The sequence below is a fragment of the Hyla sarda genome, chromosome 10 (genome assembly GCF_029499605.1).
Source record: "Hyla sarda isolate aHylSar1 chromosome 10, aHylSar1.hap1, whole genome shotgun sequence".
Lineage (NCBI taxonomy): Eukaryota > Metazoa > Chordata > Amphibia > Anura > Hylidae > Hyla > Hyla sarda.
In genome coordinates this window covers 26,935,303-26,952,124 of record NC_079198.1, presented here as the reverse complement: position 1 = coordinate 26,952,124, position 16,822 = coordinate 26,935,303, and the positions used below count along the sequence as shown (strand labels likewise).

Genomic DNA, 16,822 nt, shown 5'->3' with positions numbered 1-16,822 from the left:
AACGGTTGGTCTGGCCGCTCTTTTGAGGTGGGGTCCGGAGTCCATCAGGGTTGTCCTTTGAGCCCGCTTTTATACGTGTTTGCGATCGATCCCTTCGTCCGGAGGGTAGATTGTGGGCCGTTGGCGGGAGTCGGGATGAGTCTGGCGGAGCTGGATGTCGCCCAGAGAGTGGTGGCATACGCTGATGATGTCACCATTTTCGTGTCCTCGAGAGAGGAGGTCGATGTGGTGATGTCGGAAGTGGACCGCTACTCTGAGGCATCCGGGTCTAAGATCAACCGGGATAAGTGTGAGAGTCTCTGGCTGGGAGGGGGAGATCCCACGTTTGATTTCCCGGACACCCTTCCAGGGCCCCAAGAGTCAGCAAAAGTTTTGGGCATCACTTTCGGCCAGGATGATTATCCCACCAAAAACTGGGATGGTAAGCTCCAGGATGCCGCTCAGAAGGTGGACCAATGGAAGGGTTGGTCTATGACCCTCAGGGAAAGGGTACACCTGATCAAATCGTACCTGCTCCCCTTGTTTATCTATCTGGGCAGTGTATGTATCTTGCCAGAGGCTTACTATACTTGGGTCTACAGCCTGTTTTTCCAACTGTTATGGGGGAACAGGATGAACCTAGTCAAGAGGGAGGTTACGTACCGCACGAGGAGACTAGGGGGTTTATCTATGGTAAATCCTGTGGTGTTCTTAACAAACACCTTCTTGAAAGCTAACATCTCAAACCTCTGGTCAGAGAGGGCTCCTCCGTGGGTAATCTCCTGCAGGGAATGGTTTCGGCCTTTCTTCCAGGAATGGGAGACAGGAGGGCAAGTGAAGGACCTCCGTACGCCACACGGATATCTTCCGGCTTATGCTACCCCAACTCTGAAGGCGATACGTCGGTGGGGTCTGGGAGTGTGGGAGATCAGGACCCAGTCAAGGCAGTTCCTTGACAAACGGGTTCTGTTGACCCACTTCCAGAAGCCTCTGGCGCTCAGGGACTGCCCAGGTCGGGATCTGAGGGTGGGGTTGTACCTTTTAAACATGAAAAGGATCCCCCAGAAGTTTTGGGACTTGGCCTGGCGCTGCTTTCAGGGGAAGCTATATGTGAGGGACAATTTGAAGTGTAGGAGCTCTGATGACCGGGGATGTCCCCGAGAAGAGTGCGGGGACATGCTGGAAAGCATGGACCACTTCCTGCTTTATTGTCCCTTTAATATAGGGGTCTACAACCGGGTGGGTGCTTCCATTGGCTGGAGTCAACTTGCCGGCCTTACCTATCCGGAGTGGGCTTATGGGGCATTCAGGAACCTGGGTGGCCGAGACCGGGGCACTTTATTTGTAGTCAGCTTAGTAGTTATGTACTACACGTGGAACGCACGGTGTCTAGTATCTACACAGAAAGTCCTCTCCGAGGTGGAGGTCTGTAGGAACATCACCGGTGACCTCGGGAAGATCAGGTCTTTGGAGTATGGCAGTCTTGGTACCAGCAGGGCTTCTCTCCTGTGGAGAGGTTTTTCATTTGATGTGCCCTAGGTACTAGACCTCTTGGGTAGAGTATCCCTTTTTCTGGTTAGGGATAGCAATGTAGGGACAGAGAGAGGGTGAGTGCAGGGTCAGTTTGTTGAAGGGATAACAGTAGGGTGAGTCGTAGGGAAAAGTTAGTGGAGAGAGTTTATAAAGTAACATCAGGATTGCCATCCTTCTTCCCTGGTGGTGGGCTATGCATGTACACCCTAGTCTTTTTGTTTTGTTTTCAGAATATGGATTGCGTAAAGGGCTTACAGGCGACCGAACTTGGGCCTAAGGTGGGTTGTATTGTTTTGTATATGTTATGTTATGAAGTTGTTTTTGTATAGTTGGTTTTGGGTATAGATTAGGTTGGGTGGGGGAATTGGTGGGTTGGTGGATGTTTGGAGGGGCTGGCATGGGTCAGTTGTGGACTGGACTCGATATCCATGGACTATGGACTCTGACCCATGTCAATGTGGGTGGTTGTGTGGGTAATGGGTTAGTCTAGTGTAGGATGTCATGTGTTTTGTAGGTGTATATTTTGGTTTGTTGGTGTATATAGTTTATGTATGTATTTGCATTTAGGTTATGTATTTGTGTTTTTATATTCGTATTGTATATATTATTATATAGTATGGATTGGTTATCTTATTTGAGGGGATGGGGATAGGCAGTCGGATCAGATTTAGTTAGCATTTTTATATTACTTTAATTTAATATTGGTTGTATTATGGTAGTGTAGATTAAAAAAAAGGGTGTGTATATGTATGTTTATGTATGTATGTATATGTATATATATATATATATATATATATATATATATATATATATGTATATATGTGTATATATGTATATATGTGTATATATGTGAGGGAAAAAATTTAATTTTAGTAAAAAAAATAAAAATAATAAAAAAAAATATTAAAAAACATATATATATTAAAAAAAAAAGGGGGGGGGGGGGGTGGTGGTGGTGGGGGTTTTGGGGTGGGTTAGTTGTGAATGTAATGTGTGGTTGAGTTTTACCAAGTCTGGTTGTTTTTAGTTAAAGCTAAGTAAAGCTATTTTTATGTTTATGTAAAGAATGTGTGGGTATGTGTGTGTGATAGTATTTTTGATAATTTATATGTAGGTATAATGTTATGTGTTTAGTTAGTTTAGTTAAGTTGGGCTGGCCAGTTAGGCAGGTTTTGTTGTGTTGTGTTTTGTTAATGCTAGTTAAGCCTGTTTTTCTGTTTTGTTAAGTTTTTATATATTTATAATAAAAAGAGCGTCAGCAGAGAGCACTGTGGTCAGTCTGAAAAAAACAACTTCTTCTGGAACATACAGCAGCTAATAAGTACTGGAAGGATTAAGATTTTATAATAGAAGTAATTTACAAATCTGTTTAACTTTCTGGCATCAGTTGATTTAAAAAATAAATAAATAAATAAATAATAATTTCTACCAGAGTATCCCTTTAAGTTCTATTGATTTCTTTTTTTTTTTTAAAGTTTTTTAAGGATCTATTCAGGCGTAAAGTATTCTGCGCAGATTTGATGCACAGGATTTGAAGCTGTGTTCAGCCATTTAGTGTACATTGAAATCGGCAGCAGAAAATCCTGTGCATCAAATCTGCGCAGAATATTGTACATTGGGTATTCCAAGAGAAACCTTTTTTTTTTTAGATCAACTAGCTCCAGAAAGTTAAACAGATTTGTAAATTACGTCTATAAAAAAAATCTTAATCCTTCCAATAATTATCAGCTGCTGAAGTTGAGTTGTTCTTTTCTATCTAAGTATCTCGGGAGCTGTCCAGCGTAGAAGCAAATTCCCATAGCAAACCTATTCTGCTCTGTGCAGTTCCTATGGGGATTTGCTTCTACTCTGGACAGTTCCCAAGACACGTGTCATCAGAGAGCACTTAGACAGAATAGAACAACTCAACTTCAGCAGCTCATAAGTACTGAAAGGATTAAGATTTTTTAATAGAAGTAATTTACAAATCTGTTTAACCTTCTGGAGCCAGTTGATATATAAAAAAAAGTTTTTTCCTGGATAACCCCTTTAAGCAATAAAGATGATGTTTTACAGGCATTTTACAACCCAAAAATGGGCAAAAATACATTGTTTGAACATAGCCTAGCAGTTTTCTCTATTGTATTTCTTGTGAACACTTACTGAAATGTCTTATCTTCTGAGACTCAACCTTGCGAATCTTGCGTTTGATAAACGTGTGAATGTGGCTGATGATGATGAAGGGCGGAGCGAGCGCTGGACGGTTGTGATATTCAACTATCAGGTTGTATCGCTGGAATTTCCAGTATATATCACTGTTGCCTTGCACTTTGGAGAAGGTATAGCTGATGAGATAAAAAGTGGAGAAGAGATCAGCAGAATAGCTCATTTTCGAAATGTTACAGAATCCAAATGAAGAATAGGGGGATTACAACACCACTCGCTGCAGATGTCAGGAACCAGAACCTTTTTATCTCTATGTGATAGAACCCTAGTAGGTAACAATTGGAAAACGACTCCAACACGGTGAAAAGCAGAATTTACAGTGTTTTCTTTCTGGATGTACACACAGCCATACATAGTTCAGTTCATTTCTGGTCATCACTTACCTGAACATGGCGATCAGCAGGTTCAGCAGGACGATATTTGCAACAAGCAAAAAGACGACAAGCAGGAAAATGACCAGCCAGTTGGCAAACGTGTTGATACATGGGGGGTGTAGACCACTCATGAGGACATCGGGGTCATCTGAGCAGGTTATATTAATTAGCTTTCCGGCTATGGAGTAAAGAAGAAAAAGTTACATGACATTGATGGCTATATTAAAGGGGGACTTTAATAAAATCTTAATCCTTCCTGTACTTATTAGCTGATGAATACTACAGTGGAAATTATTTTCCATTTGAAACACAGGGCTCTCTGCTGACATCATGAGCGCAGTGCTCTCTGCTGACATCTCTGTCCATTTTAGGAACTGTCCAGAGTAAAAGGAAATCCCCGTAGCAAACATATGCTGCTCTGGACAGTTCCTAAAATGGACAGAGATGTCAGCAGAGAGCACTGCGCTCATGATGTCAGCAGAGAGCACTGTGCTCATGATGTCAGCAGAGAGCTCCTGTGTATCAAAAAGAAAATAATTTCCACTGTAGTATTCAGCAGCTAATAAGTACTGGAAGGATTAAGATTTTTTAATAGAAGTAATATACAAATCTGTTTAACTTTCTGGCACCAGTTGATTTAATTAAAAAAAAGTTTTTCACCAGAGTACCCCTTTAAGTACAACTAGGGTTGCCACCTGACCGGTATTTTGGCTACCCTGTCGGTATTTTTATATAAAAAATACTGGTAATGCAATGGGCAGTATTTATCCTACCAATTACTCCAACTCCCATAATGTTGCACCTATATCAGTGTTTCCCAACCAGAGCGCCTCCATCTGTTGCAAAACTACAACTCCCGGCATGTCTGGGCATGCTGAAAGTTGTAATTTTGCAACAGCTGGAGGCACCCCTGGTTGGTAAACACTGACCTATACTATATACTACTTGATAATCCAATATGCTGGGAGTTGTAGTTTTAATTGGGGGCAGCTGCTGAGTCACAGGCTCTATCAGGGCATGCTGGGAGTTGTAGTTAGTACCTGACCACTGCAAGCCAAAAATCACTTTTTGCTTTGGTAAGCAAGTTTCTATTTTCTTTTCTTCTTAGGGCACTGCTCAATCAAAAAGTCGCACAAAAAATAGAGTAGTCGCACGTGCAACTTTTTTGTGACAATTTTAAACAAAAAAAAAAAAACCTTCTAAATGCTTTGATAAATGTCCCCCATAGTTACTCCCAATAGTTAAAAACTGAAGCTTCTGGAACTCAATGCAAGAGCTGAAACAGGGTTTCCCGCCTACCATAAGCCATATGCTGGTGTATTTCTTCATGGCAAACAGGGCTCAGTTGTCACTTTTACTTTCTGTACCTCCTATAGCTAGATCCCTTTTAGCTCCAAACGATTTCTGGCACTTAGCACAACACTATGACCACTTTGACTCCAAGTCATTATGGGACAAATCTCTTTGGGACGTATCACCACCTTTCTTACAAAAAAATGCAGCTTGAAAAATCTGGGCCAATGTGTCAAAACAAGCTGAAAAAACTATTGGAGTCACTTATTTGTCTCTTACCATCCAATTGATCAAGCTCAATAAGACCAAAGATTTGCAGGTAAGGTCTGTAGAACACACGTCGGAATATCCACCCCAGACGGGTATCGTTGGGGTGTAGGAGACCTTCCATGGCAACTCCATAGGCAATTAGCCAGACACCCAGAAAAAACAGGAAGAGGAAGACGTCTTTCATCTGTGAAGTACAGTAGAGGCAAAGAGAAATTCACATTTTGGGAAAGAAAATAATAATTCTGCCAATAAATATTTTTATAAAATTGAAATTAAAATAGGTCAATTTGGCATCCACAACCTCAACCGTAAGATATATTAAATACCCCTTTTCTGGTCTCTTGTGCCTATAACCAGATGTGGGCAAGAGAGAAAAGAGGATATGAAAGGAGGTAGAGGAGAAGAAAGAAGAGGGAAGAAAGATGGAGGGTAAAGAAGGCCTCCTGTTCACTTGTTTGGCCAATTTACATGTGCGACCGATAGCACACTGGTGGCGAGGCTTGGGTTGGCTCTCTGTGGGTTCCTTCAATGGTGACAAGGCTGAGTCTCTTTATTGCCAAGGATGCTAGGCTGGCACGCAAAGATGTACACCAGGCATTTCTAATTTTACTAGCAATGCAGTATCTTGGTACTGCCAGAAAAGGACTTGGTTGCCATATGGTTGCAGTGCTGTTACTGTGATTTGTTAAATTTATCTTACTGTGGTACACACAGGGGTGATGGGTGTTAAAGTGCAGGCTTAAAGGGGTACTCCGCTGCTCAGCATTTGGACCAAACTGTTCTGAACACTGGAGCCGGTGTGAGGTGGTTTTTTGCGCCCCCGTAGATCCATGCGTCCGCTCCTCCCCTAGCTCTCCGAACATTTCCGAAGCTAGAACTGGGGGAGGGCAGAGCAAGGGGAAGGAGGAGGTTCACGCCCCCTCCCTCATCTCCCTGAGCTCGGCTGGACGCAGATCTCTATGGCCACGCCCCCTCCCTGAGGACATAAATCTCCACGGCAGGTCCCCTCCCTCATCTCCCCAAGCTGAGGACGTAGAGCAGTGCTCCCAATGAGCTCTATGTATAAAGGGGGACATACTGTACGGGCTAAATGTCCCCCTTTAGCGTGTACAGTAGGTCCCCCTTTACACATAGAGCTCAGTATGTCTCCCTTTAGCTTGTGCAGTCTTTAGCCCGTACAGTATGTCCTCCTTTGTCCCCCTTTAGCCTGTTGTCCGTACAGTATGTCCTCCTTTGTCCCCCTTTAGCCTGTAGCCCGTGCAGTATGTCCCCCTTTGAGGGGACCTGCCGTGGAGATCTGCTGGGGGAGATGAGGGAGGGGACCTGCCGTGGAGATTTACGTCTACAGCTCGAGGAGATGAGGGAGGGACCTGCCGTGGCGATCTATGTCCTCAGGGAGGGGGTGTGCCGTAGAGATCTGCGTCCAGCAGCCGAGCTGAGGGAGGGGGCGTGAACTTTCTCCTTCCCCTTGATCTGCCCTCCCCCAGTTCTAGCTTCGGAAATGTTCGGAGAGCCGGGGGAGGAGCGGACGCATGGATCTACGGGGGCGCAAAAAACCACCTCACACCGGCACCAGGAACTCGTGATGTCGTAGCCCTGCCCCCTCATGACATCACGCCCTGCCCCCTCAATGCAAGTCTATGGGAGGGGGCGTGATGGCTGTCACGACCCATACAGCAGAGAATATCTTCTTTATTCTAATTTTACTTCCTAACACTGTCTAGACACTGTTCTGCAGCCATGAATAAAGAATGTTACTCTTTACATCAATAAAATGTTTAACCCTTACATTTTAGGGCACCACATGTCCACTTACCATCTTTCTGACAATAATTATTTTGGGCCCCAGCTGTTTGTTGACTGCAAAAATGTGAATAAGTCGAAGGGTAAAAACCATGAAATCAAAGCACAGGATTGTCCTTCCTGACTCATATGAGGTGTTCATCATTCTGCAAAAAGAAATAAGAGTTAATATATAAATATAAACATATATATATATATATATATATATATATATATATATATATATATGTGGTGTCCCGGCACCAGATTGCATCCGTTGCCTTGTGGTGAGGTCCCCAAAGTCAGAGTCCCTAGGTGTAGGTGAGGTCCTCATCCTTAGTTAGCCCCTTGTCACCCCTTTTGTCATTAAAATTATTTAAATTTAATGTGTATATATTTGTATAGTACCGTATATACTCGAGTATAAGCCGACCCGAGTATAAGCCGAGACCCCTAATTTCAACCCAAAATCCCAGGAAAAGTTATTGACTCGAGTATAAGCCTAGGGTGGGAAATACCTCATCCCCCCCTGTCATCATCCAGACCCGTCATTAACATCCTCATAATCATCCCCTTGTCATCATCCCACACATCCCCCCTTCATCATCCCCTTATCATCCCACACATCCCCCCTTCATCATCCCCTTATCATCCCACACATCCCCCCTTCATCATCCCCTTGTCATCATCCCACACATCCCCCCTTCATCATCCCCTTATCATCCCCCCTTCATCATCCCCTTATCATCCCACACATCCCCCCTTCATCATCCCCTTATCATCCCACACATCCCCCCTTCATCATCCCCTTATCATCCCGCACATCCCCCCTTCATCATCCCCTTATCATCCCACACCCCCCCTTCATCATCCCCACCCCCCTTCATCATCCCCACACCCCCCCTTCATCATCCTCTTCTCATCATTCGCCCTCAGTGGTCTTCAACCTGCGGACCTCCAGAGGTTTCAAAACTACAACTCCCAGCAAGCCCGGGCAGCCATCGGCTGTCCGGGCTTGCTGGGAGTTGTAGTTTTGAAACCTCCGGAGGTCCGCAGGTTGAAGACCACTGCGGCCTTCAACATCATCCAGCCCCCCTCTCACCCCCTTTAGTTCTGAGTACTCACCTCCGCTCGGCGCTGGTCCGGTCCTGCAGGGCTGTCCGATGGGGAGGTGGTCCGGGCTGCTATCTTCACCGGGGGCGCCTCTTCTCCGCGCTTCCGGCCCGGAATAGAGGCGTTGCCTTGACAATGACGCAGGAGTACGTTGGCAATGAACGCACCTCTGCGTCGTTGTCACGGCAACGTGACTATTCTGAGGCCGGGCCCGAAGCGCTTAGAAGAGGCCTCCCCGGTGAAGATAGCAGCCCGGAACCAGTATCCCACCGGACCACCTCCTCACCGGACAGTCCTGCAGGACCGGACCAGCGCCGAGCGGAGGTGAGTACTCAGAACTAAAGGGGGTGAGAGGGGTCTGGATGATGTTGAAGGCCGCAGTGGTCTTCAACCTGCGGACCTCCGGAGGTTTCAAAACTACAACTCCCAGCAAGCCCGGACAGCCGATGGCTGCCCGGGCTTGCTGGGAGTTGTAGTTTTGAAACCTCTGGAGGTCCGCAGGTTGAAGACCACTGCGGGTGGGGGAGTTCACTCGAGTATAAGCCGAGGGGGGTGTTTTCAGCACGAAAAATCGTGCTCAAAAACTCGGCTTATACTCGAGTATATACGGTAAGTGTGCTTGCCTGGTTGGTGTCGCAGGGCCTGCGGGTCACGTAATGCGTTCCAAAGACTCTATGGTTTCTGTGTATAGGACCTTTGGAGGAAGTCAGGTGTTCACCCATCAGGCTATGTAACGGTGAGTGACAGCTGACCACGGACCAATCCAAAAAGGCCCCGCCCCTGCCCTGCAGGGAAGGATCTGCGCTGCTGTCATCAGTGAGTTTAGGCCCGAGCCTTGCGGCGATGGCTGATCTTTACTAAACTGTGAGTGTAATCGATCCCTACGCACTCTGCAAAATCACCGGACCCTATCTAACCCCTAAATCCGGACGGATCTTCGCAAATTACCCTAAATTCTGAGACTTATATAAAAAGTCAAGGTCCGCAACAACTGTCAGTCACTGAGGTGTATGGAGACTGTATTAATGAGACTGTTACTGTTCATTGGATGTACCGCAAGTCTTTAAGTAAAGTTTATCCAAGTTCAAGTTCAACTACCTTGTGGACCTTCAGTCATTATATGCATGCACCTATCGTTACTGGGAAGGGCGGCGATAGGCCGGAGAATTACCTTAGCATACTAGCCCTCAGCCTGGCGTCACGAGTGACAGGGTTAACCTTAACCCTTGATATACTGAAGCAACACCCTGACTACACTACCCGTACCCCAGAGGCCTACCACACACATATATATATATATTATTTTTTTTACAGATTTGGTCAGGTAGAGAGAGTTGCGATGGCTGCGGTTCCTTGCATAGTAAGTATATATAATTCTATATCTCTTCAATCAGTACCTGCAAATGACACCAATGATGAAAAGCAGCAAGGCCGTGATGTCAACGTGGTTCCAGGAGTCCTGTAAGTATTGCTTGACCTTCTGTATTACAGGCATGGATCCCACAAAGAAACTTTGCCGTATTTCTTCACAAACCATAGTGAAAACCCAAAAATACAGAATAACCTCTGAAGTGGCCGGACCATCTGGTGGAGGTCTTTTAAAGTCCAGGAGGAGCACATAAGAGAACAGGAAGAGGAAGGCAAAGTACATGATAACATTGCCAAGGAACGCAGTGACAGGTGCACTCCAGAACTGTTTCCAGCGACGCATCCAATGTGGCCGTGGCTTCTCTTTCGGGACTTCTGCTTCAGGGAGAACATTGTTTACATCTGATGCCTTGGCAGGTTTGAGCCGTACAAGTTCACTCTTCTCCTTTAGAATTTCCTCCCTGAGTAGTATCATAAGACACAATACCCATTAATACAGGACCGCAAAGAATAGTTCTTGTCATTAAAATGTCATATTATACATACCCTTCCATTATTTCCGCCACAGTGGTCTTTATATCAGTATCTAAGCTGTCCATTTCAGCTGTATTTCTAGAAAGAGAACATCACAAATTAAAATTTGACATGATGACAGCTTTATAGTGTGAAATATTTCTCACACTTAATATTTATCATGGTAGGACAACTTCACCCATTTATAAGATGCACTCCACCATAACAACAGAGCACCCTGTTTTCCCTATGGGTAGGAGTTGAGGTCCAGAGAGGACGACACTATAGACATATTCCCACGTTTCCTTCTGAAAGATATTCTGGTTTGGCATGTAATCCCCATCCATATTTTAAGGCCCTTTTAGAGTTAAGCATTGATTGTAAGGATAGCTGCCTCCTGACACTTGTGAATATCTATGTTGTTTATCTTCTGAGGTAAACTGGAAGACTCCTAAATGAATTGCATGCAACCAGCTACATAGGATTTGCCGCCAGCTAATGATCTTCTAAGGCCATATTACTAGTCATTTTAATGTTAATCCATCATGTATCTATTTTATTACTTTTTGGTTTACCAGGATTTTCAAACCAAGTTTAATTCTAAAACATGAGATACAGAGAATACCACCTCCAAATCAGAATGACAGGTGAGAGAACAGCAAAGACAGATCCCTCCAAGGACAGCACAGGATAGAGCTGGCGCACATGGCTTCAAAGGTAAAAACTGATTTATTTTACCCGGCATGCAACGCGTTTCGCTGGATGACCAGCTTCATCAGGCATCATGCCTGATGAAGCTGGTTATCCAGCGAAACGCGTTGCATGGCGGGTAAAATAAATCAGTTTTTACCTTTGAAGCCATGTGCGCCAGCTCTATCCTGTGCTGTTGTCACGATGCCGGCTGGCAGGTAGTGGATCCTCTGTGCCAGAGAGGGATTGGCGTGGACCGTGCTAGTGGACCGGTTCTAAGCCACTACTGGTTTTCACCAGAGCCCGCCGCAAAGCGGGATGGTCTTGCTGCGGCGGTAGTGACCAGGTCGTATCCACTAGCAAAGGCTCACCTCTCTGGCTGCTGAAGATAGGCGCGGTACAAGGGAGTAGGCAAAAGCAAGGTCGGACGTAGCAGAAGGTCGGGGCAGGCAGCAAGGATCGTAGTCAGGGGCAACGGCAGAAGGTCTGGAAACACAGGCAAGGAACACACAAGGAACGCTTTCACTGGCACTAAGGCAACAAGATCCGGCAAGGGAGTGCAGGGGAAGTGAGGTGATATAGGGAAGTGCACAGGTGAACACACTAATTGGAACCACTGCGCCAATCAGCGGCGCAGTGGCCCTTTAAATCGCAGAGACCCGGCGCGCGCGCGCCCTAGGGAGCGGGGCCGCGCGCGCCGGGACAGAACAGACGGAGAGCGAGTCAGGTAGGGGAGCCGGGGTGCGCATCGCGAGCGGGCGCTACCCGCATCGCGAATCGCATCCCGGCTGGCAGCGGAATCGCAGCGCCCCGGGTCAGAGGACGTGACCGGAGCGCTGCCGCGGGGAGAGTGAAGCGAGCGCTCCGGGGAGGAGCGGGGACCCGGAGCGCTCGGCGTAACAGTACCCCCCCCCTTGGGTCTCCCCCTCTTCTTAGAGCCTGAGAACCTGAGGAGCAGACTTTTGTCTAGGATGTTGTCCTCAGGTTCCCAGGATCTCTCTTCAGGACCACAACCCTCCCAGTCCACTAAAAAAAAATTTTTCCCTCTGACCTTTTTGGCAGCTAAAATTTCTTTGACCGAGAAGATGTCCGAGGAGCCGGAAACAGGAGTGGGAGGAACAGATTTGGGAGAAAAACGGTTGAGGATGAGTGGTTTGAGAAGAGAGACGTGAAAGGCATTAGGGATACGAAGAGAGGGAGGAAGAAGAAGTTTATAAGAGACAGGATTAATTTGACACAAAATTTTGAAAGGACCAAGATAGCGTGGTCCCAACTTGTAGCTAGGGACACGGAAGCGGACATATTTAGCGGAGAGCCATACCTTGTCTCCAGGGGAAAAAACGGGGGGAGCTCTTCTTTTCTTATCCGCGAACTTCTTCATGCGTGATGAAGCCTGTAAGAGAGAATTTTGGGTCTCTCTCCATATGATGGAAAGGTCACGAGAAATTTCATCCACAGCGGGCAGACCAGAGGGCAAGGGAGTAGGGAGGGGGGGAAGAGGGTGACGGCCGTACACCACGAAAAATGGGGATTTGGAGGAAGACTCAGAGACCCTGAAGTTATACGAGAATTCGGCCCATGGGAGGAGATCTGCCCAGTCATCCTGGCGGGAGGAAACAAAATGTCGCAAATAATCACCCAAGATCTGGTTAATCCTTTCTACTTGTCCATTGGACTGGGGATGATATGCAGAAGAAAAATTTAATTTAATCTTGAGTTGTTTACAGAGAGCCCTCCAGAATTTAGACACGAATTGGACGCCTCTATCCGAGACAATCTGCGTAGGCAACCCGTGAAGACGAAAAATGTGTACAAAAAATTGTTTAGCCAACTGAGGCGCAGAAGGAAGACCAGGAAGAGGGATGAAATGTGCCATTTTGGAGAATCGATCAACGACCACCCAAATAACAGTGTTGCCACGGGAAGGGGGTAAATCAGTAATAAAATCCATACCAATCAGAGACCAAGGCTGTTCGGGGACAGGCAGAGGATGAAGAAAACCAGCGGGCTTCTGGCGAGGAGTCTTATCCCGGGCACAGATAGTGCAGGCTCGCACAAAGTCCACAACATCCGTCTCCAGAGTCGGCCACCAATAGAAGCGGGAGATGAGTTGCACAGATTTCTTGATACCCGCATGACCTGCGAGATGGGAGGAGTGACCCCATTTGAGGATTCCGAGGCGTTGGCGAGGAGAAACAAAGGTCTTTCCTGGAGGAGTCTGCCTGATGGAGGCAGGAGAAGTGGAGATCAGGCAGTCAGGTGGAATGATGTGTTGCGGAGAGAGTTCAACTTCTGAGGCATCCGAGGAACGAGAGAGAGCATCGGCCCTAATGTTCTTATCGGCAGGACGAAAGTGAATCTCAAAATTAAATCGGGCAAAGAACAGAGACCACCGGGCCTGGCGAGGATTCAGCCGTTGGGCAGACTGGAGGTAGGAGAGGTTCTTGTGGTCGGTGTAGATAATAACAGGAGAACTTGATCCCTCCAGCAGATGCCTCCATTCCTCAAGTGCTAATTTAATGGCTAGAAGCTCTCGATCCCCGATGGAGTAGTTCCTCTCCGCTGGAGAGAAGGTCCTAGAGAAAAAACCACAAGTGACAGCATGCCCGGAAGAATTTTTTTTGTAGAAGAACAGCTCCAGCTCCCACTGAGGAGGCATCAACCTCCAATAGGAAGGGTTTGGAAGGGTCAGGTCTGGAGAGGACGGGAGCCGAAGAAAAGGCAGACTTGAGTCGTTTAAAGGCGTCTTCTGCTTGAGGAGGCCAGGACTTGGGATCAGCATTTTTTTTGGTTAAAGCCACGATAGGAGCCACAATGGTAGAAAAATGTGGAATAAATTGCCTGTAATAATTGGCGAACCCCAAAAAGCGTTGGATAGCACGGAGTCCGGAGGGGCGTGGCCAATCTAAGACGGCAGAGAGTTTGTCTGGATCCATCTGTAGTCCCTGGCCAGAGACCAAATATCCTAGAAAAGGAAGAGATTGGCATTCAAACAGACATTTCTCAATTTTGGCATAGAGTTGGTTGTCACGAAGTCTCTGAAGAACCATACGGACATGCTGGCGGTGTTCTTCTAGATTGGCAGAAAAAATTAGGATATCGTCCAGATATACAACAACACAGGAGTATAACAGATCACGAAAAATTTCATTGACAAAGTCTTGGAAGACGGCAGGGGCGTTGCACAGTCCAAAGGGCATGACCAGATACTCAAAGTGTCCATCTCTGGTGTTAAATGCCGTTTTCCACTCGTCCCCCTCTCTGATGCGGATGAGGTTATAGGCGCCTCTTAAGTCCAATTTAGTGAAGATGTGGGCACCTTGGAGGCGATCAAAGAGTTCAGAGATGAGGGGTAAGGGGTAGCGGTTCTTAACCGTGATTTTATTAAGACCGCGGTAGTCAATGCAAGGACGTAGGGAGCCATCTTTTTTGGACACAAAGAAAAATCCGGCTCCGGCAGGAGAGGAGGATTTACGGATAAAGCCCTTTTTTAGATTCTCCTGGACGTATTCGGACATGGCAAGAGTCTCTGGGGCAGAGAGAGGATAAATTCTGCCCCGGGGTGGAGTAGTGCCCGGGAGGAGGTCGATAGGGCAATCATAAGGCCTGTGAGGAGGTAGAGTCTCAGCTTGTTTTTTGCAGAAAACATCCGCGAAGTCCATATAGGCCTTAGGGAGACCCGTTACTGGAGGAACCACAGAGTTACGGCAAGGGTTACTGGGAACCGGTTTTAGACAGTTCTTGGAACAAGAGGACCCCCAACTCTTGATCTCCCCAGTGGACCAATCCAGGGTAGGGGAATGAAGTTGAAGCCAGGGAAGTCCAAGGAGAATTTCCGAGGTGCAATTGGGGAGGACCAAAAGTTCAATCCTCTCATGATGAGATCCGATGCTCATAAGAAGGGGCTCCGTGCGGAAACGTATGGTACAGTCCAATCTTTCATTATTTACACAATTGATGTAGAGGGGTCTGGCGAGACTGGTCACCGGGATGTTGAACCTGTTGACGAGAGAGGCCAAAATAAAATTTCCTGCAGATCCAGAGTCCAAGAAGGCCACTGTAGAGAAGGAGAAGGCAGAGGCAGACATCCGTACAGGCACAGTAAGACGTGGAGAAGCAGAGTAGACATCAAGGACTGTCTCACGTTTGTGCGGAGTCAGCGTACGTCTTTCCAGGCGGGGAGGACGGATAGGACAATCTCTCAGGAAGTGTTCGGTACTAGCACAGTACAGGCAGAGGTTCTCCATACGGCGTCGTGTCCTCTCTTGAGGTGTCAGGCGAGACCGGTCGACCTGCATAGCCTCCACGGCGGGAGGCACAGGAACAGATTGCAGGGGACCAGAGGAGAGAGGAGCCGAGGAGAAGAAACGCCTCGTGCGAACAGAGTCCATATCTTGGCGGAGTTCCTGACGCCTTTCGGAAAAACGCATGTCAATGCGAGTGGCTAGGTGAATAAGTTCATGTAGATTAGCAGGAATTTCTCGTGCGGCCAGAACATCTTTAATGTTGCTGGATAGGCCTTTTTTGAAGGTCGCGCAGAGGGCCTCATTATTCCAGGACAATTCTGAAGCAAGAGTACGGAATTGTACGGCATACTCGCCAACGGAAGAATTACCCTGGACCAGGTTCAACAGGGCAGTCTCAGCAGAAGAGGCTCGGGCAGGTTCCTCAAAGACACTTCGGATTTCCGAGAAGAAGGAGTGTACAGAGGCAGTGACGGGGTCATTGCGGTCCCAGAGCGGTGTGGCCCATGACAGGGCTTTTCCGGACAGAAGGCTGACTACGAAAGCCACCTTAGACCTTTCAGTGGGAAACAGGTCCGACATCATCTCCAGATGCAGGGAACATTGGGAAAGAAAGCCACGGCAAAACTTAGAGTCCCCATCAAATTTATCCGGCAAGGATAAGCGTATCCCAGGAGCGGCCACTCGCTGCGGAGGAGGTGCAGGAGCTGGCGGAGGAGATGACTGCTGAAGCTGTGGTAGTAACTGTTGTAGCATAACGGTCAGTTGAGACAGCTGTTGGCCTTGTTGCGCTATCTGTTGTGACTGCTGGGCGACCACCGTGGTGAGGTCAGCGACAACTGGCAGAGGAACTTCAGCGGGATCCATGGCCGGATCTACTGTCACGATGCCGGCTGGCAGGTAGTGGATCCTCTGTGCCAGAGAGGGATTGGCGTGGACCGTGCTAGTGGACCGGTTCTAAGCCACTACTGGTTTTCACCAGAGCCCGCCGCAAAGCGGGATGGTCTTGCTGCGGCGGTAGTGACCAGGTCGTATCCACTAGCAACGGCTCACCTCTCTGGCTGCTGAAGATAGGCGCGGTACAAGGGAGTAGGCAAAAGCAAGGTCGGACGTAGCAGAAGGTCGGGGCAGGCAGCAAGGATCGTAGTCAGGGGCAACGGCAGAAGGTCTGGAAACACAGGCAAGGAACACACAAGGAACGCTTTCACTGGCACTAAGGCAACAAGATCCGGCAAGGGAGTGCAGGGGAAGTGAGGTGATATAGGGAAGTGCACAGGTGAACACACTAATTGGGACCACTGCGCCAATCAGCGGCGCAGTGGCCCTTTAAATCGCAGAGACCCGGCGCGCGCGCGCCCTAGGGAGCGGGGCCGCGCGCGCCGGGACAGAACAGACGGAGAGCGAGTCAGGTAGGGGAGCCGGGGTGCGCATCGCGAGCGGGCGCTACCCGCATCGCGA

At 47.6% G+C, this 16,822-nt stretch overlaps 1 protein-coding gene across 1 annotated transcript in view; it reads right to left on the bottom strand.

Moving 5' to 3' along the window:
- LOC130293190 (transient receptor potential cation channel subfamily M member 4-like) overlaps nucleotides 1–16,822 on the bottom strand; it is a 93,825-nt gene that overhangs the window by 31,253 nt on the left and 45,750 nt on the right. Inside the window, exons 16-21 of the mRNA XM_056541691.1 lie at nucleotides 10,464–10,529; nucleotides 9,947–10,378; nucleotides 7,471–7,603; nucleotides 5,664–5,838; nucleotides 4,101–4,269; nucleotides 3,655–3,836 (exon numbers count right to left, since the gene is read on the bottom strand). Coding sequence (XP_056397666.1) covers nucleotides 3,655–3,836; nucleotides 4,101–4,269; nucleotides 5,664–5,838; nucleotides 7,471–7,603; nucleotides 9,947–10,378; nucleotides 10,464–10,529 — 1,157 coding nt within the window. The remainder of the gene's footprint in view (nucleotides 1–3,654; nucleotides 3,837–4,100; nucleotides 4,270–5,663; nucleotides 5,839–7,470; nucleotides 7,604–9,946; nucleotides 10,379–10,463; nucleotides 10,530–16,822) is intronic.